This window comes from Protopterus annectens, chromosome 7.part0, assembly GCF_019279795.1.
Source record: "Protopterus annectens isolate FY-2018-M chromosome 7.part0, PAN1.0, whole genome shotgun sequence".
Classification (NCBI taxonomy): domain Eukaryota; kingdom Metazoa; phylum Chordata; order Ceratodontiformes; family Protopteridae; genus Protopterus; species Protopterus annectens.
In genome coordinates this window covers 33,235,596-33,262,624 of record NC_056739.1, presented here as the reverse complement: position 1 = coordinate 33,262,624, position 27,029 = coordinate 33,235,596, and the positions used below count along the sequence as shown (strand labels likewise).

General features: G+C 37.4%; 1 protein-coding gene across 3 annotated transcripts in view; it reads right to left on the bottom strand.

The window, feature by feature from the left end:
- Positions 1-340: 340 nt before the first annotated feature.
- The window catches only part of PFKFB2 (6-phosphofructo-2-kinase/fructose-2,6-biphosphatase 2), a 655,955-nt gene continuing 629,266 nt past the window's right edge, over positions 341-27,029 (bottom strand). For all 3 annotated transcript variants that reach the window (XM_044076459.1, XM_044076460.1, XM_044076464.1), the window contains one exon: positions 341-1,628. In XM_044076459.1, coding sequence (XP_043932394.1) covers positions 1,569-1,628 — 60 coding nt within the window. In that variant the 3' untranslated portion in view covers positions 341-1,568. The remainder of the gene's footprint in view (positions 1,629-27,029) is intronic.

The window sequence follows — 27,029 nt, the reverse complement described above, 5'->3', positions numbered from 1 at the left end:
GAAGGAAAAAAAGAAGCGGTCAAAAGTAGGACACAAATGTTGAAACTCACAATTCTCCTTTTAAATTGGGTACAGACATCGGGGTCTCCATAAGAAGATATATCTAGTAGGACTAAAGGACTCTGTAAGGTAGATACCTTTTCAGAAAGCAGATTGCAAAAAAAAAAAAAAAAACAGGAGGCACACAATGCAAGCCATTTTAGAACTCTGATGTCCTTCCTCTTTGAGAATTAGAAAAACCTTTTTGCTAGCATTGTAAACACTAAACAGTTAGACTATGTGGCATTTTCTTTACTACCTTTCACAAAAGCAGGAATAAAATCACCCCATTACTACCCGATCTGCTGTACTGCACATTTTTATTAGGCCACTTTCCTCTAAATCTGAGGAAGAAGGCATACCAAATGTGACAAATGACATGCCTGGCTTCAAGTGTACATTCACAGTGTTGTACTTACAAGAACAACAGTTAATCTAAGCCATCAGTACTCAAACCATGCCAAGTAGTGCAGAAATGGCTGGATAAAACAAAGTGCATTCAACTTCAGTGGAGTGTCTGTAACTTCTTGGTTCAAAGCACATTAAAAACATATACTAAAAAAAGTAATGAAACCTTTTGACAGCATAAAACTATGCATTAGAACAAGAAAACCGTTTGTGTCTGCTGTGTGGGTTCTTTAAAATTTACAGTGTAGTATAAAATCAAAATATTTCTGACAGAAGCATGCAAACCAAAAAAACAGTAACGATGTTTTGTTTACTAGTAAAGCAGATATGTTCATTGCTGTCTAGCCTTTTCCTTGTCATCACGATCTAGAATCAGGATACACAGAATAAGCAGACTGAGGTATGGAATGATCCATACACGGAGGCAGATGCAGACGTTCTGCAGCAGCTCAGTGTCGCCATCTATTTCAGTGCAATAATAATGTGCAATAACATTAGGCAGCAGTTCGGGTGTTATTGAAATCAACTGCTACTCTACCCAGAATAACTGAAGTATTACATTGCTGAATGCATGTCAGGCAGACTGTGCTCCTTACAAGTCATCTTTTATGCTATTCTGTAGACCCTCATACTGGGACGGAACTATGAATTCTGAATGGCTCATAAAGAGAAATTGGGGGAAGGGGAGAGTTTTGAAATTATAACTTACTCCTTGAGTAGTACAGTGTTTTCTAGTGTCTTCTTATTTGTGGGACACATTAAAAGAGGTAGACCGATGGGAAAGTGCCCCGATACTCAGGTGCAGTTCCCATGTAAGTCATATGTGTTTTGCATATGATTATGCATTTCCACTGCTGAGCAACAAAAATTCAAACAAGAAAATGTCATTCTTTAAACCTTAATGAGTCATCTTTAGCAAGAAATTTGGAGGCAGTTAAAATAATACTCTTTTAGAACAGAGACCTATTCTTTTGTAGTCTGTGAAGAAAATAAATCTATGCCCTTAAATTTCCTCCATTCGGAGATTATTTTTTCATTTTTGTTGCATATATTGCAGCTCAGCAGCTACGTTTGTCATCATCAGTAAGGCAGGATTAATGACCCTCTGTGTTGTGTTCCTATTAATCGTGGGGTGGAACAGTTTCAAGTGCATCTTCACGCTTCCGACTTCTGGATATGTTCTGTAATGGGAAAGAATTGAAAAAGTTAAAAAATGAAGACACAGTAATTTAAGAATTTCATGCTGTAGAAAAAAATACATGAATTTATGGACTGTTTGATACTGATTTGATAAATACACACACAGCACCACACAGTTTATTAAATTAGTGCCGGTGTGTACTGCCCAGCCCTGCTGATGCCATTTGGTGTTGATATCTGGCAAATTGAAGTATGGTTTTCACTGTTCTTTATATTACTATCCTTACTAATGCCATACCAACTGCACTATTTTTATGGCTTGAGTTATGGCTGAAAATGTAGCTGTAACAACATATTTAGCTAAATACAAACCAAAAATGAAGTTCTGAGTGAGGCTGCAAATTAACCGAACCTCAGACATTCTTAATATGTGCTAAAGTAGACAGTATACCTCTTTCATTTGCTTATACTCATAAGGATGGTGGTATATGCCACAAATTTCTGCTTGGTCCAGTCATTCCACCATGTGCAGAATGCAAGGTCATTTCACTGAATCCAAGTAAAACACCAACTAACGGCGACAGGTATAATAAGCAGGAATGACATGTTATAAAATGACACTTCTGTTTTACAATACTTCCCATGTCTCCTACCTGAACTACATACCCATTCTAGTGATAAAGCAATTATTTTTTAAACTGGAGGTAGCTCCCGGCCTGATAATACCTTTAAGTAATGGAAATTTGTAGAGTCTTAAGAGTTTACAAGGCAGAGTCAGTCTGTAGACTATAATCGCTTTTTGAATACCGGCCCTCAAAGGTTACCTCTTGCAAACAAGTCAAACCTGAGATGCAAATATAGGTACCAATCCGATCATCAATATTTGCCTTAAACAAAGCAAGGATATCACTCTGTTTTTATTTTTTAACACAGAATTCATCCAGAGATAGGGGAAACACTAGACAATAAATCTGTCCTTCGAGCCTGTCTTCTTATTTCTGATAAAGATTCAAGCTTTTAGTGTGTGTGTGTGTGTGTGTGTGTGTGTGTGTGTGTGTGTGTGTGTGTGTGTGTGTGTGTGTGTAACTTTTTGTTTTGTGGAAATGTAAAAGATTAAGGAGTGTTGGATTCTTAACATGAATCACCATGCAATAGGCTACAGGGCTCAGGGATAGAGTTTTAATTAACCTGAATCACCATGCAGTAAGTTACACAGCACAGGGACAAAGTTTTAATTATCATGAATAATCATGCAGTGAGTTACAAAGCACATGGATAGAGTTTTAATTCACATGAATCACCACTCAGTAAGCTACAGAGCTCAGGGACAGAGTTTTAATTAACATGAATCACCATCTAGTAAGTTACAGAGCCCAGGGATAGAGTTTTATTTAACATGAATCACCATGCCGTAGGCTACAGAGCTCAGGGATAGAGTTTTACTTAACATGAATCACCATGTAGTAAGTTACAGAGCCCAGGGATAGAGTTTTATTTAACATGAATCACCATGCCATAGACTTCAGAGCTCAGGGATAGAGTTTTACTTAACATGAATCACCATGCAGTAGACTACAGAGCACGGGGATGGAGTTTTACTTAACATGAATCACTACACAAGTAGGCTACAGAGCCCAGGGATAGAGTTTTAAGCCTGTCTTGGCAGATCTGGGTCTTTAGTTCTGTGTTCTTATTACTCGAGAACTTCTGGTGTCTTTCCACCTGCCTGATGTGCTTGGTTATATACATACTAAATGGGGCACTACAGCCTATAACTGATCTAATCAAGGTGCAGAACAAAGTAAAGATAGCTTTGTTTGTCCTGGATGAGATGCCTTTAGTTATTAATTGGCTAAAATGGCAGGATTTCCTGACTACTCTTACTGCATGCTAGTCAAAGGATTGGGAATTGTCTATTAAGGTGCCAAGATCTCCAACAATCTGTATAAATCAGAAACAAACTGTTGTCTATAGTGTAAGCTTCTGTCAAGATTTCTTTACTAAAGGTGACAATGCTACATTTCTTTGTATATTCTTTGAGTCACTTTCTTCTTATACACTACTGATTTGAATGGTTTATCTCTTGCAGTAGTAAAACACTACTGGATGCTGAATGACCAATACTCAGCTGACATTCATCAGTAAATTTAGTTATCCATATGCCTGGGTTAATGTTTTGAAGATCCACAAAGTAGATGGCAAACAGAAGGGTTCCATTTACTAAGTCCTGAAAAAACAGAATTCATTGTTTTTTTTTTTTTTTTTTTTTTACTTTCTGAAGTGACATCTGCTACTTTAGCTATGTGGGTTCTATTATCCATTTTGCTATCCAACTTGTATCATAAGAATTTACATTATGGCCTTTAAGCTTATTTACAGTTCCAGAAAGGGGAATTGTGTCAAAGGCTCTGGACAGAGCCAAGCATGTTGTATGAAATACATGGCCACTAACTAAAGCAGCAGCAGTGACTTTCTGAACATTTAATAAATCTAGAAGACAGAAACATCTTTTGACAAAACCAAACTGTTGTAAGCCTAGGGCAAAACATTTTTTATCAAAGCTTTTGAAATCAGATGTAATACATTCCATGGCTTTGCAAATTAGGTTTGTTAGGCTGATAGGACTTTAGTTTCCATGATCTGAAGTGCAGTCCCCTTTATAGAGGGGTATAAGCATAGTCTTTTTCCATATCTCAGGCATATATCCTATGGCTGTGTTTAAGCTGAATAGTTTAGGAGGAGTTCAGAATGGGCTTGTTTGACAATATTAATTATGCAAGCAGGTATATTGTTAGGGCCCACATAGGTGATATTTTTATATTTATAGAGTACAGTTAGGATATGTTTCATAATAGTCTTAGAGTAAAGGAAGGGACTTGGACATTTGTGTAACTTCAGTGACCATTTCTCAATTGATGTTGACTCTTAATATTTCTGCAAATATATTAGCAAATTTATTTAGGGTTGGAGTGGGTAATAGCAGTTCAGACCATTGTTGAGTGCTATTTCTTAATCATCTGATGCAATTATGCAATGATATAAAATTAACCTTGGCTATGGGTGCTAATTTGAATTTGTGTTCCATGTTTGATGATCTTTATCACTTCTTTCACATTTTGCTGCTATTTTGATAGTCTTTAATGTGGGTAGGTTTTAATTTATTATAGACCTTGTGATGTCCCTCCTCTGGGCCAGTGATCAAGGAGTCTCAAAATCCTCACCACAGACACCAGTGAGGGACTTTCACTTGGGACAAAGATACACACAGTATTTCCAGATGCAGCTCTCTGCACCAAGCACAATTTCCCTTAATAACACACAGGTAACACACTCCCATCATAGGGCTGGGTTTCCCTCTCTCTCACCAGGCCCCAAATAAAATAAGACTCCACACTGATCATAACTGTAGAACTGAGTCCTCAGCCGAATGTTCTAAGCCAAATCCTTCACCAACTTCTCTGTAAAACCAGTGCTCTGTGACCCTGTTCCAAGCAACTGACACATACACTCTTTCAGGTTTGATTTTCACAGACACACACACACACACACACACACACACACACACACACACACACACACACAATCACACACCTAAGAAAGGGGAAAGGCTGGCACAGATTTACAAGCTATGCTCCCTCTGCCCAGACTATAAGGTAAATATTTCCACCAGAATTCTCCAAAGCCAGCTACTGTAATGCTCTTACAAGGGTACCCAATTATACTGAGTAAAATTAATACTAATACAAATGGTAGTGTTTGACCAATGCAGCAAGGCTTTCAGGAGCGGCACAGTGTCATAAAAATATAAGTACTCTCAAAGGTTAAAATATTCTCTAAAAGACCAGCCACAATGAAAAGTTTAAATATATTTAATGGCAAATAATAAAAGATCATGACAATACTAAATATCTATTTACAATAAACACCAGAGTTTCATTCACAGGAAATATTAAAAATAACACTGATGGAAAGATTCACACAGATACAGGAAAAACAATATTTAACTAATCTCTAACTAATCTCATTATATTTTCCTGACTGATCTAAATAATTACTGTCCCCAGTTCATTTACCAGAGCAAGGCAAGATGAAGTGGGTGAGTGTTCCTTCTTTGTCAGGTTTCAAAAACAGACTGCTCTAAGACTTCCATCTCATCTAGTATTAAAACATTATTTCAGTGCTGGATTACAGAATGACATCACATGCATCTGGTCATCTGACTTCTGATTCCCACACTACCCCCCTTTACTAGAAATTGAAACAGAACGTACCACATATGTGTCATAATACACACACACAGAGCTTTGCTAAGATGTGTTATAGCATCTAGAACCTATAAAACTATTTCAAAAACTTCCAACCTTTCACACTAGCAATTAGTTCACTCCTAAGGACAATACAATAGGAATCCTAGTCCTGGTTTTCACATACATTTTGTCTCTGGCTGCAATCAAAACTGTAAGATACAATCTTTATGGCCTAAACCAGGTAATTTAATTTCTGACTATTTTTCAAAGTTAAATGCAATGACACACTCCCTTCTCCTTCCAAATGTATTACAACAAACAACTCTGACCCAAAAAGTTAGCTGGACTGAGATTAATCTGTTCCCTTCCAGTATCCCCTGTTACAATATATTTATTTCAGCAGTTACAATACAATGTGACATACAGGTGTATTTCTTTTCTGTCCAGCAGGACCCACTGTTGGTACATGTTTAATACAAGCAGCTTTACAAATACATTTACAACACAAGGACCTGTACAAATCAGTTTGATATACAAATGACATATAATTCTTTACAAAACTCTAGCTAGCTGTACTGGCATATGCTACACATCCACTGCCCCACTTCTCCTGGCATAGCTGGCAATACATCATACATCATATCATCCTAGACTTTAATTACTTTTTCTTTTATTATAGCATTTATCAATAATGGCATTCCACCAAAGAGGTTTACTTTTGTGTTCTCTAACATATTTGGTAGTGATTGGGACTGCTTGGTTTATACGCTGTTTGTTAGATGGAAGTTAAATTCATTGGCATATGTGTCACCTGACGCTACATGGAAGCTAGAAATCTTGAAGTTTTCTTTAGACGGCTCATAACATAGTTTTCATTTTAAAGTCCTACAATTCAGAGGAGTTCATTGCACTAAACATAAATACCCTAAATGAGAAGATTATTGATTAGCATTGTTTTATCTGAGATGATAATACTGTAAGAGTGTTGCAAGCTGATGTGATGTTATTGTGGATGTGTTCAGCAGAATTTTGCCCCATATGGGCTGGTTAACAATTTGTACAAGGGAGTTAGCATTTACTATTTCAAGGAATCCTTGGGCATATCCAACTTTTGTGGTATATGTGCTCCAGTTAATCACTGTATATTTAAAATAACTCAAAGAAGTTATTGTTTATTTTCTGGTAATTCAATAAGCACATTTAAAAATTCTTAGTTATTCTCCAAGGACCTGTAGCAAGCTATAAACTGATAATTTCTCTTGTTTAGGGTAACCAGAAGTTCAGCAAGTTCTGTTTGCAGATTTTAGGAATTATGTCTAGAGATAATTAGGACTCCAACAAATAAAGATGCTCTTTACATTTTCCAGTAGGTCTGAATGCATGATAAGCACTGAAACCCACTAAAAGTGGGTGTGCTGTTTTTAAACTGAAAGCAGGTCTGTGATGCAACACAGCTATGGAGGTGTTCAAGTTGCCTCTCAATTTGGCAATTTATTGTTAAGACATCTGTCACTGAGCAGAGTATATTTGTTGTGGTTTGGACTGAAAATTACTGCAAACCTTTTTGTTACACTGGAATGACCAGAATGTGGACTTTGACAAAAAAGGGACTAAGGTACCAGCAAGTACTTTGGTCAGTATGCAGAATCAATGGAAATAAGAGTGCAGGCTATTCTTAGTGAAGCAGATTGGGATGCCAGTCATCTTATCCCAAGCTGAAATATACTGTATCCCCTAGAATGACATCAGGCACTTAGCAAAGTGTTACAGCCAGTGTCATCTTCTCTTTCTATCTAGATATCATTCTAGATAAGAGTAGGATTGCACTCCGGACTAAAGTTATCTGCTTTTGATACATGCATAGCAAGCTCCAACATGTCTCTCTGCACATTATTCTGGGTTGGCCGTCTCAAGTCATGCCTACCTACACAGACCAGCAGCATGTTATAGTCATATTTGTTCTGTATGGTGAACTGTAGGGCCCTTGTAATGTCACGGATCCTGGCAGAAAACAGGCAGCTATCACCTTGTCTTTATCAAGGCTAGTGTGGTTAGAGTCAGTGAGTCTGACAACAGTCACCAATTACGTGGACATTTTTACTTGGACATGCAGATTTGGCTGCATTTGAAGCTTTTCAGTTCACAGCCTGGTGACTCACAGAGTTATACGAGTATGATGGAGCTGTGACAGTGTATTGCTGCTGCTGAGTCTCTTAATTCCCAATTCTTGAAGGCCTGGAAAGTGATTTTTTACAGCCTCAATGTATGCTGGTTTAGTGCGATCCTGTGAAGGTATGGGCGAAATCATGTCATGTTCTTAGTAGTAGCAATGTGTTAACTGCCATTTGTTTACTTATGATGTCACCTGCTGTAATCATGTTCATTCATAAGTAAGAAGGTAGTCACAGGCATATGTGAAGAGTATCAACACCGCTGATGGTGAGTAATATTTTGGACTTACTCTTCAGAGGACCCCCCTGGATAAAGAGGGTGAACACACCATGGCTTAAGCCAGATGGACTGCTGAGAAGGGTCACATGGTTAACAAGGCCAACATAATTTAGCATATTTGAAGGACTTCCACAATTGAAGACAATGATAGCCAGTATGCCCTCAAGATAAACACATTTTTGCATACTCTTGGGAAAGAAATGAAAAGGAAAGAGATTAATTTCAAACTCTGGAAGGCAGAAGTGGGTGTTAAATAGAGTAACTGCAATCCTGACAAATAGCAATATGTATGATGTAGGGTTACATCATATTTACTATATGGGTAAACATACATTCCAGAAGGATTGTGCCATGATCCAGGACATCTGGGTTCTTCAGCAAGGGGCACATGATACGCTTATACCGTTAATCACCGAAGGAATGTGCTATGTGGTAAGCCTGCATCAAAGCTCCATGCAGCAGGCTTGATATTGTTAACTTTTGTGCCTCCCCCCAACTGATTTAATTAAGTGTTTTGTTAACCAGACTGTCCAATTGGGTTGAGGCCCATAAGTTGCATGGTAACACATGCAGTGCTACTGGAACTGCCCAAATCTGGCAACATATAATCTGCAGATATATCAGCAATCAGTTGATCAATCAGTCATTCAGTCTCTGACTACCCACTTAATCTAATTCAAGGTCATAGGTTAGTAAGCATAGGTAAGCTGGAACCTGTCCTGGCACTGAGTGGGCACACAAACAAAATGACTTATCACACACAAGGTTCTAGCTCATCGCAGGATGCAAGTCTGCATGTACACAGACACACACACACACACACACACACACACACACACACACACACACACACACACACACACACACACACACACCAGGTAAGAACCAAACTGACAAACCAAATGTTGGGAGTCAGTAGTGCTAACCACTGTACCGGTGAGCTGATTTAAACTACCACTGCTACTTCTGCTTAAAGGTGATTTTACATATGAGTTAAGTAATTTTCTTTGAATCCAACCTATGCAAAAGTATATGCCTTGCGATGTACTGATAAAGAAACTGTTGGAAAGGCATAGTCATTTTAGTTTACGTGGATTGTCTACAGTCACTGTCATATTCTCTAGAAATCTCTTGTTTTTTTTTCCTTCAGATTCACTTTGTGAAACACTTTGATATCAGTTTTTACTGCCAAATGCATGTGCTAAAAGGTATATATCTTTATACACGTGTACGGAATCTCTATTTGTTCGCATTTTCCCTGGGCATTCTACACTACAGGTTGGATGTAGTGTTGCTAAAAGGAGGATGACTCTTCTTTTATCACATAAACATGACTGATGTACAGACTGATCATCATCTACCACATGAAAACATATTTGCCATGCAGTTTTTGACTGGTAATGTTTTTCTAGTTTGACCAAAGTTGTGCCACTCAGTGTTGATATATGAAAAGGGAGAAGGTGTTAGGATGAAAAATTCTGTTTTGTCTGTGCGTAATAACTGCTTTAGTGTATGGGAGTGGATCTTCTTGTATTATCATTTTGATTTTTTTTCACATCTGTGACTGGCCTGCTATCTTTCAGCTGCTAAAGTGTCAGCTGACTCCTAGTTTGTTTCAGTAAATTTCTGCAGCTACTACTACAAGCACTTTTAGTTATTTAAGAAAAGCATACTTCGCTGTATAGTTACTTTTGAGCAACATTTTTACAGTTTCATAGGGTAAGTACTAGGCTAGCTGCCCTTCCAGGCCATTTTAAGTCTAGCCAGTTTCCCTTTTGATGTTTGAATTAATGTATCTCATTTGGTGTTAGAGTGGCCTTAACCATCTCATAGTTGATAATTATATATTACCCCTAGTAAAAATAACTGGCATCATACCTTAGATAATTTGAGGGGATCCATGCAATGGATAAAGCATTTAGGAGCTTTTTGAAAAATAGTTCCTGGTTAAATTAAAAGTGTGCATCATATCACACTCTTCTGCTTTTACAGAACATCTGTCAGGGTTGAGAAACACCACGCAGAGGGTAGAGGTCAGATCCTAAACAACTCTGCTCATGTTGTCTGTTATTCAGTGTCCTGCTATAGTTGTAATTTCTAGAGTCAACAAAGGTGCTTAAGGTAAAGTCTTAGCAGTGGTGCATACAGTGGCAGCCTGACCTTCTCCTTCTTTTAGGATCCACTGACTCTCACAGAACCATGTCAGACTGCATGAAAGGCTCCTTTATGAGAATCAGATATAACCACTGGAAACTTCCTTACCTGTTTAGAGATTATAAGAATCTCTGTTCCCACTGTGTATTCTGCACCAATGTCAACACCTAAATGTAGAATTGCACACTTTTACATATTGCATTTCAAGTTGATGCTCTCTTGATATTCCACAGTTTTATTCAGAACTTGTCAGAAGTTTACATTAAATCAAACTGCCCCCCATAGACAAGGTGATCTGAATGGAGAGATAACATCAGCAAGCAAAGGAGAGCAGTATTGCTGGGACTTAATTCTTCCTCAAGTCGTGGTGAGTACCTTCACAAGGCTGACCCTGTTTTTACAAAATCTCACCAAGATGACATTGATATATAGACTGTATTTTATATGGCATGTATCATGGACAGAGGTAGGTCAAAAATAAAAAAGAGACCTGGGTGCACAAGTCCCATGATAAAAAAGTGTCTAATCCTGGTAGGCACACTGGTGCCAGGACTGTAAAAATGACCATGTAAAATTCCCAAGACATGGAAACATTCCTACAATGGGACTAGGCCAGACCCAGGTGGAGGATGGCCCCCTGTTGTAGAAGGAAGTAGTAGTCCACAAAAAAACAGAAAAACTGACAGGCCAAAAGAGAGTCATAAAGATGATGGAGTGGACTATTGAGGATAAGAAAGAAATCCTAAATTGTTACTATTATGCAAGAAGCCCAGAATTTCCAGATAGAAGATACACAAAAAGAATAAGATGGAAATTAGTGGAAAAGAAAAAACTTGCACAAGAACAGCTGTCAAAAGTATTAAATGCAAATTTGTGTTCATTTATACAACAGATTTCTGAAAAAACTTATACAGACCAAGAAACCTTGGGTCATTTGGAAAAAGAGGTGACAGAGGAAGTGGGGAAATATAAAGAACAAAGTCTAGAGATTTTTGAAAGGTATAAAAAAGAAACAGGTGCAATATTTATGCAATAGAGAAAGCCAAACTAATCAATACAAAAAAGTAGCTCCAAAGATATTTGAAGAGAAATTCAGACAAAGGCATCAAGATATGGAAAATTTTACAGTACGAAAAATAAGATCACAAAGGGAGAATGCAGAACAGAAGATTAATAAAGTAGAAGTTAAACAACAGAAGCTGAAGTTACGGAATACCTGTGAAGTGAAAGATTTAGTGTAGAAAGTCTAACACAGGTTATGTCAAATAATTATAGAATAAACAGTCCCCAAAGTAAAAAGAAACAGGTGGAGCAGGAGACATCTGAAGAAGAAATATGGACATGGGAAAACAAAGAGATTTAATATGGTGCAATATTTATGCAAAGGAGAAAGCAAAATTAATCAACAGAAAGAAAAGCAGTACCAATGATATTTGAATAGAAATACAAGCAAAGGTATCCGGATATGGAAAATGTTACAATACAAAAAATAAGAAAACAAAGGGCAAAAGTAGAAAAGAGTATTAGTAATGGAAACGTCAAAGAAATAGAATGCAAAGTTATGGATTATCTGCGACAAGAAGGATTTAGTGTAGAAAATGCAGCTCTGGTAACATCACAGCATGATAGAAAAATGAGTCCCCAAATTAAGGAGAAACCAGTAGAACAGGGAGCATTTGATCAGTTGTCATATGAAGATACTTTGGAGCTTTCAGTAGGAAACCAGTATAAAAGCTCAGTAGGAGTTGCACAGCAAGGGAAGGAGCAGGAAACGGTGGCAACTCTTACACAGCCAGTTCTGTAGAGTGATAGGCCAATGAGTTCCCATATGAAAGCGCAACAGATGACACAGGATAAATCTGAAGAGAATTTGTCTCAGGGAAGATGTTCTGGAACTTTCTGTAGAATGCCCTCAGGAAACGGAGAACAAAGAATATGCCCTAAGTTTAGAAGAAAATGGAGTTGTTTGATTTAATAAGAAATGGATAGACATATTAAGATCAATGAAAGAAATAGATATATATATATATATACATCTATTGATAAATATATATATATATATATATGTGTATATATATATATATATATATATATATATATATATACATCTACTGATAAATATATATATATATATATATATATATATTTATATACATCTACTGATATATATATAAATATATATATACACATCTACTGATAAAGATATATATATATATATATATATATATATATATATATATATATATATATATATATACACATCTACTGATAAATATATATATATATATATATATATATATATATATATATATATATATATATATATATACATGAGTACACTTCATAAAACTGACTTTCAAAATACCTAAACTCAAAATATTGAGACCAAAATCTCTAAAGCTCAAAATACTGAAAACTCAAAATACTGAAACTCAAAATATCGAAAAAAAAAAACAGTACAGCAACACAACTATATTGCAGCAGAACTACATAGAGAAACATATTACTCTTCTGCAAGTATCACTACACTAAAGTGCAATCTCGGAGTTAACATATTTAAGTAGCAGGGGGTGGGGGGGGGGCACATGGGGGTTTGCCCCCCTGCTTATACTTGGAGAAGAGTAATATGGTTTGTGTTTTATTTGTTTCAGTATGTGCTTGTGCTGGAATATAATAAGTGTTGGTATCCTGTATGTTTTCAGTATTTTGAGTTTTCAGGTATTTTGAGCTTTAGAGATTTTGTTCTCAGTATTTTGAAAGTCAGTATTTTGAAGTGGAACTATATATATATATATATATATATATATATATATATATATATATATATATATATATATATATATATATATATATATATATATATATATATATATATATATATATATATATATATATATATATATATATATATATATATATATATATATATATATATATATATATATATATATATATATATATATATATATATATATATATGTGTATGTATATATATATATATATATATATATATATATATATATATATATATATACACTATAGGATGCCAGACAAGAAGTCCATTCAATGCCCTGCAGCTGAATGAAACTGGAATGATTAATTGCAATCTCAAACAAAAAAGATGTTTGAAACATCAGTTCCTTGAAATTTTTTTTATATGGGCCAATGCCTCACCAGACATCTGTGTCCCTAAATCCCTTATGAGTTCTGAAACTGCTGCCCATCAGAGGAAATGAGTCCTCTCATAATGCTGCAACCACCCATGATGAGTCTGAGGTGTAGGGTTATGATTTACATAACTGGATTTCATTTAACTGTCTGACTACCTTTTTTATAGATGATGAAGAACCAGAATCTAAGTGTTTCTAGGTAGCACATATGATATCACTGAAACAAGTTTACTGGAAAGAATAACCTAAAGCTGATGGCACAGTGGTGCAGCAGTAGCATTGTCACCTCATAACAAGAGGTTCTCCGGTTCGATTCTCAGCTGGGGTGCCTTCTGTGCGGAGTCTACATGTCCTCCCTGCGTTCGTGTAGATTTCCTCCAGGTGCTCCAGTTTCCTCCCATGTTATAAAGACATACATCTGGAGCCTTTCTCCCCAGGCCTCGACTGAAAATTGGCTTTGTTCCAAGTCAGACTTTCCCAGTTAACAAATGTTAAATAAATAAAAAATATTTTATTTTTGTCTTTCATTTTTCTCCTCCCCTGCATGGGCATTTGGTAAGACCTTACTTACAGCACTGTGTGATATTCTGGAGCCATCATTACTGTGATGAAATTAGTGAGAGGTACTTGTAATATGGTGCTTGATCTGGATCAGAAACCATCTAAAGTGGAATTGTTGGACATTTACATCTATAGTCTTGAAGAAAGAAAACAGAGAGGGCTTGTGACAGAAACTTTTAAGTATTTCTCATGTATTGGTACACTCCAAGTAACTATCATCATTCAAAGAAAGAAAAGCATGGCATAAAAAAGCAGAATTTCAAGAATCGATGTAAACAGTTGATGGAAAATGCAAGAAAGTATTATTTTATAATTAAAGTGGTGGATTACTTGAATAACCAACCTAGAGAAACATAAACTAATGCAGACTGGATGGCCAAACCCTGGTCCCCATCTGTTGTGCATTTTTGGAACCACAAATAAGCATGCATAAAACTTCAGACTGGGTGCAACTTGTTCTGGAGAATGAAGGCATGAATCTTAAGATTTTTTTTAATGATCAAATAACCCATGGAAATGACCTGGAAAACCAATTAGTCTGCAGTAATATGTTGCCCATTACTGGTGAAATGGGAAAACTGCCTTTTACGGTTGGTAGAATGGTTGTTATGGGAGAAAAATAATGCAGAAGTCACTTGGTTTTTTGTTGTAAGTACTGAAACTTTTTCCTGGGCTTTTATGAAGTTCTGCTTCCTGATGAGCTTTTACTGCTGAGTACCTCCTCCTTTGCTTCTTCCTATAGAATGGCCTTTCGGAACTTGGGAAGTTATTGGAATGCTAGCAGACAAAGGTGGTGAAGCATCTATTTAAGTTTAATTAACTTTCCTTATATTCCATCGTGGTTACTATAACCTCATCAAGTTGCCCAAATAAGGTGTCAGTTTTGAAAGGACTGCCAATAATCCCTCCCTTTGTGATTTCAGAGAATGTGTAATTCCTGAACTAACTAAGTCTCCAAATATTCACAAATGGAACACAAGACCTAATGATCCACGCAGCACAAAAGGTACAGAAATATCACACCTTTTTGTGGCCCACTTTGTCAGAACTTAGTGTTGTGTATCTTTAACCAAAGACTTGCAGTGTTTACTTGTGGTATACAGAGAAAAGAGAAAAAGTGATTTATTTTAAAACTCTGCTCTTCTCACCATGTCTGTGCAAACAGACATAGTATATTTACAGTTCAAGGTTGGAGGAGGATCTTCCCCAAGGAAAAAAATAATAGATTCATTGGTTCACAGGTAAGTACTAGGCTATTGTCTGTGCAAACTCAGACATAGTACATTTACAGTTCAAGGTTGGAGGAGGATCTTCCCCAAGGAAAAAATAATAGATTCATTGGTTCATAGGTAAGTACTAGGCTAGCTACCCTTGTGGGCCATTTTAAGCCTAGTCATTTTCTCTTTTTGTGCTCGAAATAACCCTTTCTATTTGGTTATAGATTGGCTTTATTTATCCTTCTTTTGGCTTTTCCCAGTTAGGGGTCGCCACAGTGGCTCACCTTTCCACTCATGACTGGCAGTGGAGTTTTATGGTGTTGAGTTGCCAGCCCAGCGCCCAACCTTCCAAGGAAGGCACACACACTCATGCACTCATGCCTAGGGCCAATTTAGAGTATCCATTCCACCTACAGCATATCTTTGGGATGTGGAAGGAAACTGGGGTACCTGGAGGAAACCCATGTAACCACAGAGAGGACATGCAGGCTCCACACAGAAGGCACACTAGTTGAGGACTGAACCAGAGAATCTCTTGCTGTGAGGCGGCAACGCTAACTGCAGCACCACCATGGCCTCCCATTGGCTTTACTTATTCCAAGGTCGATAATTATGTATTAAGCCTAAAGAAAATAACTGAGATCATAACATAGATAATTTGTGGGGACCCAATCATGGAATAAAACATTTAGGAGCTACTTCTGTCCATTAGTAGTAGTACAGGGGGCTATCCTGGGGTCAGTGTAGTTTTCCCATCCAGAGATCTAAGATGGGCTTAAAAATGAACAGGGATAAACTTTGTTTTATTTGGATGGGGAGTGTGGTGCACAGCAGCGGCATCCTCTGGAAGATATACATGCCCCTCCAAAACCATTCTATTGATGTTGTGGAAGAGGTTTAGATACTTAGGTACAGTATTTCTGATGACACTAGACTTGCTGATGTGCAGTAACTTTATCAGTAATGGGTCAAAGCATGCCTTGTATGCCAGACCCAGGTCACCGCTTAGCAGTCTGTAGGTTACCAAGTATAGTGACGCAGCTTTGAGTCAGTCCATGTAAGACATGTTGTTTAGACCTTGTATCTTCTTAGGTATCTCTGTGAATGTTCCAGTTGTTGCATGTGCCTGAAGAGATACATGCCAAAAGGAGCATTACATTCAATGATTGGCCTAATGAGGGCTGAGTAAAGGGAGACAGTGACATCCCTAGATCAAAACACAATCCCTTTGTTTATAAGCTGTCCAATATAGATGGACTTTCTTACAACAGACACATGTTGGTCAAAGGTTAGGTTACTGTCCACATAAGTTTCCATAATCCTGAACAACTGGGTCAACTCTTAGGGGTATATTGACACTGTACTAGTTCTGTGGGGTAGATGACTTCCCAAAGGATACAAACATGCATTTTTTTGGCATTTAGTTTGTCCACAATTTTGGCACCAGTTATTTATTTGAGTCAAACGTTTCTGCAGGACAACTAAGTCATTTGTTTTAAGTTTGTGTAAGGTCTGTGCAGGCAACTTTTGGAGCTGACAATATGTTTTGAACCTGGACATACAAAAGCTTGATGTTCTTTTATGTAACCCATAAGGACGTACAGTTTTTATCTAAGCCTACCTTAGTTGTAGAGGAGACAGAGATTTGTTAAAGTGCCTGAATTTGGTAATGACTTCATAGTATCCTCTGCTTTTTCTGAAACTTAACTTATACTAAAGAATTTGAGTTAGGTAAATGATGGGCCTTAATGCTAGGATGGCAGGGGTACACACCTTCTTAGCATATCTATATACTACTCTGGCATTCCTTCTCGTGAGACATTAAGGCTCTGTGTAATTGTTTTCTTCTGTGGAGGAAAACTGCACAGTAGCTCGGCCTGCTCCTCCATTTGTGTAGAAAATATTTCCTGTTTGCAGTAGCTTTATATAATCTGTATTTTTAAATCATATTAATTGCACAGTAACTCTCTGGGCAAAATAAACTTTTATTCTGTTTGCAAGTCATAAATTTCACAGAAACAACTAATAGTTTATAATTTCTACAAAACATATGCATCGTTGGTGGTGGTGAGGGGATGGATGAGAGAAGCTGTTTATTCCCTATGTCACTATTTTATTTTAAATATTATATTATATTATATTATATCATATTATATTATATTATATATTATACTTAAGAAACTTACTGCTGGATGCTGCAGCTCATCATTTATGCTTGACAAACACTTTCCACTGATATGTAATGTCACGACTGAGTCACAATCGGTGATTCATAGACAGGGCATCAAATGAAGACCTTAAAATAATTTAGTATGGAGTTCCATGCCCTGCCTAAGCTAAAGCTAGCTTACTGCACCCTCCCTAGTAAATGAACCATTGTCCTCAGTAATACATACTTGTGATGTCAGCCAGCAGACGTGGCACATATGAAGTCTGGTATATGACTGAGTAAGTCACAAGTGTAATAAATGCAATAAAATGCGAATTTACTTTATCTACATACTGCACCTGCAAAATGAATAAAAATGTAGCTACCTAGATAATGGCTAGGTATGCCTCTCTGACCATCAGACAGCAACTTCGTTATTCTTAACAGTCTGCTGAAACTCTAAACTATATACACTGTTTTATGTTTTTAATATCTTGTGCATTTCTCAACTTTATATACTTCTATTTGTGTTCTGCTAGTATTACCCTATATAAATATCCTCACACAAATTAAGAATCAGTTGTAGTAGGGCAATGTGCAAACATTCAAATGGAAAATGCCATAAAATATTGTTTGAATAATGTGCTACCTACCTTTATAATGCTACTGCCTTTGTGGCTTGGGTCGTGGCTGAAAATGGTCCTCAGACAACTCCACCTACCTTGTTAACATAGTGAAATATGCATGTAAATAAAATACAGCAAATTGACTCTGCTGTTGTCTATGTGCCATGCTCTCAGAATGTAAAATGTATGCAGCAATTATTTGCACGAACTGCTGAGAAATATAGTGACACATCATTTTGTGATTTGGACAGTTTATGCAAATCATTAAATGCATACGGCTTGCACTGAGTTAGTAGTAGTTTACACTTAGCCAAACCAATTTTATGAATATTTCTCATATCCATATATCCATGCTTGCGTGTAGTAAACCTGAAATATCTACTGAGCTTCAGTGCAAGCTTTTCTGAATTTCTTCCTGGGTCTGTTCCATATAAAGTCTTCCTCAGTCAAGAAAGACAGAGAGAAAGATGACGTCTTTCTTTCCTTAGAAGTAGTAGCTGGTATGGCACTGGAAGGTAACCAGAATACACTTTTGTCTGAAGGTTTGCATCAGTATGCATCCATGAGCTCAGTACACATTCTGAGACTTATTCATGCACTTGCTGCTAGGATGACCCTGAAATTCTCCTCTGTAAAGTCAGCAGTAATTCAGTACCAGAGCTTGCACCTTTACTGAGTTTTCCACCACTCAATATAGTAGTGATGCTGACAGGCAAAGTCAGATGACAGTACTATGTATTCATTTTAAATCAGCAGGAGCTCTGTGGAAAAAGTAAAATACTTGATTGGGCTTCCTTTTTACACAGTAACTTTTAAAAGTTGAAACTCCCCTAACTGTGAATGTTTCTTTAACAGTGAAGATGTAATTAAGTACCCCCAGAGATAATGGGGACTTTTTATCCTCTGAAACTGAAACTAACAGTTATAGATGTTGTCAACTTTTCTGACAACCAATGCCAGCTACAACGTGGCAGCATGTGGGGAATTTTTTCCCTCATCTCTCTGTCTCTCACCTTTCAGGTTTTACTTTATATTTCTTAAACTTTTCATGGATGTTCTCATCGATTCTTTGCTCCTTTACTCTGTCTTGATTTCTCAGACTCTTATTGTTTAGCCTCCTTTTTTCCCCTAAGAGTTTAATGGAAAAGTGCTAAGTGTAACACACTGCTTAGATTTATTAGTGTCTTGCAAACAAAAACACATCACAAATGGAAGTTCTTAATGGTTATTTGCCTAACACCGTCATACATTTAGTAGCTTAAATAGGGCTTTACTTTAGTCTCCAATAAATTCATGGATAACAGTAACATAACTCTTTGATGAACTTATAAAAATTGTAAAACAGAACATTTAATGTTGTTTGTCTTTCGTCTTTTCCCAGTTAGGGGTCACCACAGCGGAACTCTGGTCCGCTAATGATTGACAGATTTTCATGAATGCCGAGGTGCCAGCTCGATATCCAACCTTCAACGAAGGCATGCCCATTTACGCATGTCTTTTGAATGCCACCCAACTGCGGGGAGGACATGCAGACTTCACATAGAAGACACTCCAGCCAAGAATTGAATGGGAGAACCTCTTGCTGTAAGGTAACAATGCTACCGCTGCACCACCGCGGCATGTAAAAATATTTATTGTAAATGTAGGTCAAACTACTGGCTGCCTACTGCTTCACTGGATTCCATTTTGTTGAAACTCAACAGGTGAATCTTGAATGAAACACTGGATTTTTAGTGGAGTATCTAAATTACTGTTATTAATGAATTTGCTCTTGGCATGTTTACACACTGAGTACAAGGCCAGGACAAGTAGAAAAAAAAGTAAAGAGTAAAAAGTCAGGGTAAAGAAAAAAGGTAAATTCTTCTTACAGGAATCTTTACTCCAAGGCTGTGTAATCACAAAGGAAATATATTTAAAGACTGGCATGCAATGACGATGCCTCCCCTGCAAACGCATGTAGTCCGTTTATATTATTTTTGTGTTTGACAATGTATTGAGCAGTGATTCAGTGCCTAAATGTTGTAAGCACATCAAACCTTAGCAAAACTTTTTGAGGTGAACCAAATCCATATGGCAAACAGTGAGCTAGTATGTTTTAAGCTTCTCTCATTAACTTTAGTATAATAAAATGATGCATTTAGAAGTGTCTTAAACCTGTTGTGACTGTCAGTATTTCATCTTAAGTTGATGGTTTTGCAAATGTAAGATAATGTTCTGTATCACTGTGCCAGTGTCAAATCTTAATATGAAATTAAGCATCAGAAAGGAAAGTTATATTCTGCTCTCATACAGAGAAATAACAGTTTAATGCTCAGAATATGCTCTAGAAAAAGTCTGTGTTGCAGAAGTGGGGATCAAAATAATGAAAACTGTTTAAATTAAAAGACTACATTCTTTGACTTAATTATTGGCTCATTTTTATTTTATGTCAGTGTCAGATTGTGAATATACTATTCTCATGAGCAGCCTTTCTCAATAAAAAAGTACTGATATAACATATCATGTTACACAAAGACAAAACTAATAATGATTGGCTGTACTGAAACACGTCACACATCTCTTTAGCTTCATATGCTTAGATAACCAGTCAATCAGTCTGAAGTTCTTTGTATGATACTGAAAATAAAAACCAGCAGTTGGCGATTTTTATAAAGTTTTCTGTGTTTTGTCCTTCAGGATTCACTGTACCCTGTCTATATATATATCTTTATTCTACTCTGTGGTATACAGAGTAGGCCTATGGTCAGAATATATTATTTTTGCAAGTTATTCAGATCTTTGCTACATCAGCATGATATTTATTCCTATAGGTAAACAAGACAGTTATGTTATAGAGTGGACAAATCAGGCAATGAAGCAGGAAACTTGACACCTCTAGCTGACAAAGTGACTAAATGGCAGGAAAACAATTCAGTTAAAGATAATCATACTCATTCACAAAAGCAACTCATTTAGCCTCTCTGCAGCCAACATTAAAATGCTCTGTATATGTCTATTTAGAAGATAGCAAAGAACATTTATTTATTTTATTTATTTATTATTTGTTTTAAATATTTTTAGCGGAGGCCGGGTCCAAAAGCTCCACAGTAAAGGAAAAAAGCAGTAGTAAAATTGGAAACAGACAGTAGTTACATTGATTACATAGTGATTAAATTTAACATTACATAATTACTTAACATAATTACAGATGAGAACATTTATAGTACATCAGTAAACAACTAGAATCTTTACTGTGAAGTACATAATCTGCATTAACAAATGTAACAAGCAGTAAGTGCTATAGTAAAGAAGTTCCTGCTGTATATCTCATCTTGCTATCATCATCAAGGTGAAGTAAGGGGAAGAAAAAGGTAGTAGTAGTGGATGGGATTGGATGATATTAGAGTGGAGTTGCAAGGGGCAGCCAGCCATGTTTTAGGTGCGCTTTTAATAAAGTTTTGAAGTTTTAATTAAAGTTTTGAACATAAATAAAAAAAAAACAAAATTTATGATAAGATTTACTGAGATTCTTGAATAAAGCAGCATTGTAAAATTCTACTATTTTATGTGAAGAGAGAAAACTACCAAAGAGGAAAAATGTCATGCTGTGGGGAAGCAGAATGCACTGTGTGAGAAAGAATCTTTATAGATGGAAAAAGAAGACACGAGTATGGCAACTTCTATTAGGCCATTTTAAGTCAAAACAGCTTATAAATAATATTGATCAACTGCTGCAAAGACATTCATATGACATAGAAAACAATATATATATATATATATATATATATATATATATATATATATATATATATATATATATATATATATATATATATATCTACAGTTATAAAATAGCTTTTGATCATACTCCCTTTTAAGCAAGAAGCATCAAACTGACAGAAGATTCATGTGTAAGACAGAGTTATCTGAGAGAGTTTAAGAAGCAGTGAAGAATCAATAAAAGGACTTAGTAAACATGTATGCTATGCAAACTGTAAGCTGCCATACATCGTATTTCATGTTTATTATTTCAAGATCCACTAGCACTGGTCAGAATTCAAAGCTTACCAGTTTTGCTTAAGGTTTCATTACTTTCTGAATACTACTGAACTCTGAGCACCTCTGCAATATTTTCTGAACACTAGAGAACTAGGAACACTTTTGGAACAGTAAGGGCGTTTGTTTGTTTGAAGATGGAAAGATGATTGCTCCAGCTGCTAGGCAGAGATCAAAGAAAATAATATTAGTGTGTGAACGTGCAGATGAGAATAACCACAAATCAAAACAAAGACTCACGTAATGCCGAATGCAACAAGACCACCAAATAATAATTCTACTTGTTAAAAGATCACAACAATCAGACACCAAAAATTAAAATGAACCAACAGAAGTCTAGGATGGTGACAAAAAGATATTTTTAATCAACCAATGTGAAAACAACACACTGTGATGGTTGAGCGTTTTGTCCCTGAAAATGGGACTTCTTCAGAACCATTTGATAAAATACATTAATCACTTAAATACAAATCCCGAGTCATGTGACATAATTAAGAATCACATGACTGAATTCTAATACAGTATTACTATAAAGTACAAACAGTGCAGGAAAGAAGGTGGGGAGCATCTGGCAATGATAAAGGAGAATGGATATTGGTACAAAAGAAACATGGACCATAGACAATAAGGTTGTAGCACAGTGGAACCAAGTTTAGGCTGTTCAGGAATGACAGAGACAAAAGGGATGGAGGTGGAGTAGTGAGCTATATAAAGGAAGACTTCTGGTGTGAGGCCGGAGCGAATGATGCCCGGCATCTTATGAAAAGGAAACTGAGAAGGCAGGGTCTGTCAGTATGGTCGTGCTCTGGTATTTGAGGCATAGGAAGCAGGTGAATACTAGTAGAATGTTAGAGTGTATTTGCCCCTAGATGCATAAAGGGAATAAGATGAGAGGCTGGAGGAAAGATGGTTATAGTCATGAGAAATCTTAATATTCGATTAGCAGAATGGAAGACACCACTTTCAAGTGTATGGGGGGACTGTAAGCTGAATAAAGTCTTAGACCATGAAGGACTCTGCCAGCTTCTGCAGGACTGTATGAGAAATGATAGGATTCTAGCTGTTGTCCTAATTAAGGCTGGTTCTAATTAAGGCAGCACTAGTCAACTCTGATCATATCTATGTGAGGTTTACGGTGAGGAGGGAACAGCAAGAACAGAATGACAAAGATAATAGTGTGGAATTTTAAGAGATGGGATTATGAGGAACTGTGATGAGGGCCGAAAATATGTTGGGGGACTGAGAATGAATTTAAGGAATAAACAAAAGGAATAGGTCTGGAATGTAATACTTATGGACAAGAGTTTGGGAAGGAGGTCATGGTAGCTACTGAGGAAGTTGAGGCTAGCGATTCGTGTGAAGGAAAGGGACTACAAGAAGAAGGGAAATGAAGAAGACAGAGAACAAAGAGGTAAACAGAATCATAAAATTAAAAGTGAAGACAGCAAATGCAAAAATGAAGTCAGTGGAAGGAACTAAGAAGGCACAGCAAGGGATCCACTGGTATATAGTAGAAAGAAGGGAGGGTCAGACCTATCTAGACTGAGCAAAGATGAAGTGTCACAGAAGAGTGGCAATGTACAACCACTGAATAAATACATTGCTGCAGTCTAAGCAAGTAAAAGCAGGGGGAAGTTGTCATGCAAGGAGAAAAGCAGGCTAACAGTGGGTAGCCAGAAGAACAAATGAGGCAGATGCAGTCAAGAGGGCATGGAATAAGTAAAGGAAGGGTGAGGGTGAAGATGGGGATGGAGAGGACACAGACTGTTAAATACATTTAAGACCAGGATAGGTAGACTTATTGCCTCTTTCTGCCAACAACAAAATGTAATATAAGGTAATGTATCTGTTCTAGTTCTGTCAAATATTCTAAGATTTTTCCTAGGATGCACACAGTGTAACAGTTAACGCCCCTGAATTCTGCAGGTGATCATAAAAAAGATGTTAAGATGACCCTTCTAGTTAAAATCATTAGATTTGGAATAAAGCACTAACTGGCAGCCAAGGCTGTTGTCCTGATTAAACACACAGTATGTGTCAAAACAATTACATTAATATGTCTAACTCCATCATAGACAGTTTGATAGCCATCCAGGACAAGAACTCTAAAATAACTTGCAGTCATAGTAGGAGAATAGGTTAACTCCTTACAGCACAAAATCAACATCCCCATCAGGGATCACTAATGCCCCAGAAGACTTAAGATACAACAATCTTTCAAGAACTGCTTCTGCTCAAGAGAGATTTTGACTGAATAAATATAACAAATACCTCAAAACAAGTAAAGCAGTAACTCTGTCTGCCTCAAAGTGAGACCTTTCATTTTGGCACCAGTTAAGAAGACACTTCCAACTGGGTTTCTTAATCTTGGGCGTCCTAGCTTAGTCACCTACAAAATGTTAAACATCTCTGCAAAACATCCACCTATGAGGAATGAGAACCTTAGCAGCAGTGCTGTGACAGACAGACTGAGAAGGGTTACAAGAAACACTCTGTGAGAGGTAGCAAAAGAGATCCCTAAGAAAATTAAATCATAACTGGGAACCAGCGCTGCCTTTACCAACAAGGAGTAGGTAGTAGAGGGCTGTGAGAAAATGCATAAAGGAGAGCTTCCCATTACTTGTTGGTCAGAGCATCCTTAAACAAAAGTTTCATACTTACCATAAAAAGAAGTTATGTCTTACCATAACGTTCCATCTGTATTGTTGATCCTAATTCAGTCATTACATATGGGTATTGGTTCTGAGCTCGGAACCGAGCTGGCCATTTTCCAAGCTCGCGTCAGCTTCAAATTCTCGAGCTAAACTCTTACCCACAATCCCCCTCTCCCTTTTACCTCAGCTGGAGTTTGCAAGTTAAAAAGGTAGATGCTACCTCTGGTCAAATAACCTAAGCGAACCGGATGGTGAGATCCACTAGAAACCACAGGAGGGAGAAGGAGGGAGGGTCGTAATGACTGAACGAGGATCAACAATACAGATGGAATGTTATGGTAAGACATAACTTCTTTATCTGATATTGTTAATCCTCGTTCATTCCTTACGCATGGGACAGCATCCCCAGCTACCTCTATTCCTGGGAGGCTCTCATGGAAGGACATTCCTGAGCACCATAGAACCGAAAGATGCTCTTCCTCTGGAGGCCAAATCCAATTTGTAATGACTGATGAAGGTATGAGGCATAGCCCAAGTTGCAGCTGCACAGATGTCATGTAAAGAAGCTCTGGCATGGACGGCAGCAGAAGTTGCCACCGACCTTGTTGAATGAGCTTTCATGGTAGTAGGCAATGAGATATTACGTTGTGTATAAATGAAGGTCACACAGTCCTTCAACCATCTAGCTAATGTGACCTTAGCAACAGCCGATCCTCATCTAGATCCAGAAAAGGCCAAAAATAACTGGTCAGATTTACGTATGGGTTTAGTCCAGTTTAAATAAAAATGGATTTGCCTGTGTATATCTAGGGTATGTAGGCAATACTCTCCTCTGTTTGAATGGTTGGGAAAGAAAACTGGCCATTCAATGGCTTGATTAATGGACATTTCAGAGATCACTTTAGGCAGAAATGATGGATTAGTTCTTAGAGACACTCTATCTCTATGAAAAATCAAGTATGGAGTCTTGATACATTAAGCTTGAAGTTCAGAAATACGTCTGGGAGAAGTAATAGTGACCAAAAACAAGGTTTTCCATGACAAATACTTGAGGTCGCAAGAAGAGGCTGGTTCAAAAGGTGCCATTGTCAGAGCTTGTGGAACTAATGATAAATCCCATGGTTGAATAGGTTCTCTAAAAGGTGGCCTCAGATGATTCACACATTTTATGAAGGTCTTGCACAATTTATGGGACATAATAGAGGAATCTTGGACACCCTCATGGAAATTAGAAATTGCAGCCAAATGAACTCTAATGGTAGAGGCTGACAGAGCCGATTGAAACAGGTTGGCCAGATAGTCTAGTATTATCAACACTGGTGCTGAAAAGGGGTCTACTTGTTTATCTTTCAGCCAACAAGTAAATCTTTTCCACTTGCTCAGATAAGTAATTCTAGTGGAAGACTTATGAGATGTAATGAGAATATCACATACTGGTAAAGAAAGATCATTCTGCCTGGCAATCAAGGGAATTGGAGTAGCCAAGCCGTTAGCTTCAGGCTGTTCAGGTTGGGATGAACCAGATTCTGTGGGTGTGAGATCAACTCCAGGATTGGATGGAGAATCCATGGTTGATCTAGTAGGTGAGGCCAAAGGAATGGGAACCAAATCTGTTGTGGCCAATATGGTGCTATGAGGATTACCTTGCTCTTCAACCGCCGGGCTTTCTTCAGAAGCTGGGGAATGAGAGGAAAGGGTGGAAATGCATAGAGAAGAACTAAGGGCCAACCATGGACTAGAGTGTCCCTGGATAACTGTCCCGGAGGGGGAATCAGGGCAAAGTAGTTGCTGCATTTGTAGTTGGTCGAGGATACAAAGAGGTCACAGCAAGGACATCCCCAGTGGTGGAAGATCTCCGCCACTATCAAGGGATTCAGGGACCACTCGTGAGGTTGAAGAATGCACCTGCTGAGTCTGTCTGCTATCATGTTGGAACTCCCGGGAATGTGCGTTGCAAGAAGAAAATGGTCGGTAGCCATCACCCATTGCCATATCCTCATGGCCTCTCGACAAAGGGGGTAAGATTTGGTTCCACCTTGTTTGTTGATGTACCAGACCACCGCCATGTTGTCTGATTGAATTGCAATCATCCCAGATGGCAGCAGGGGATGGAATGCTTTCAACGCCAGAAGCACCGCCCTCAGCTCTAGAACATTTATATGCAGATGGGCCTCTAGT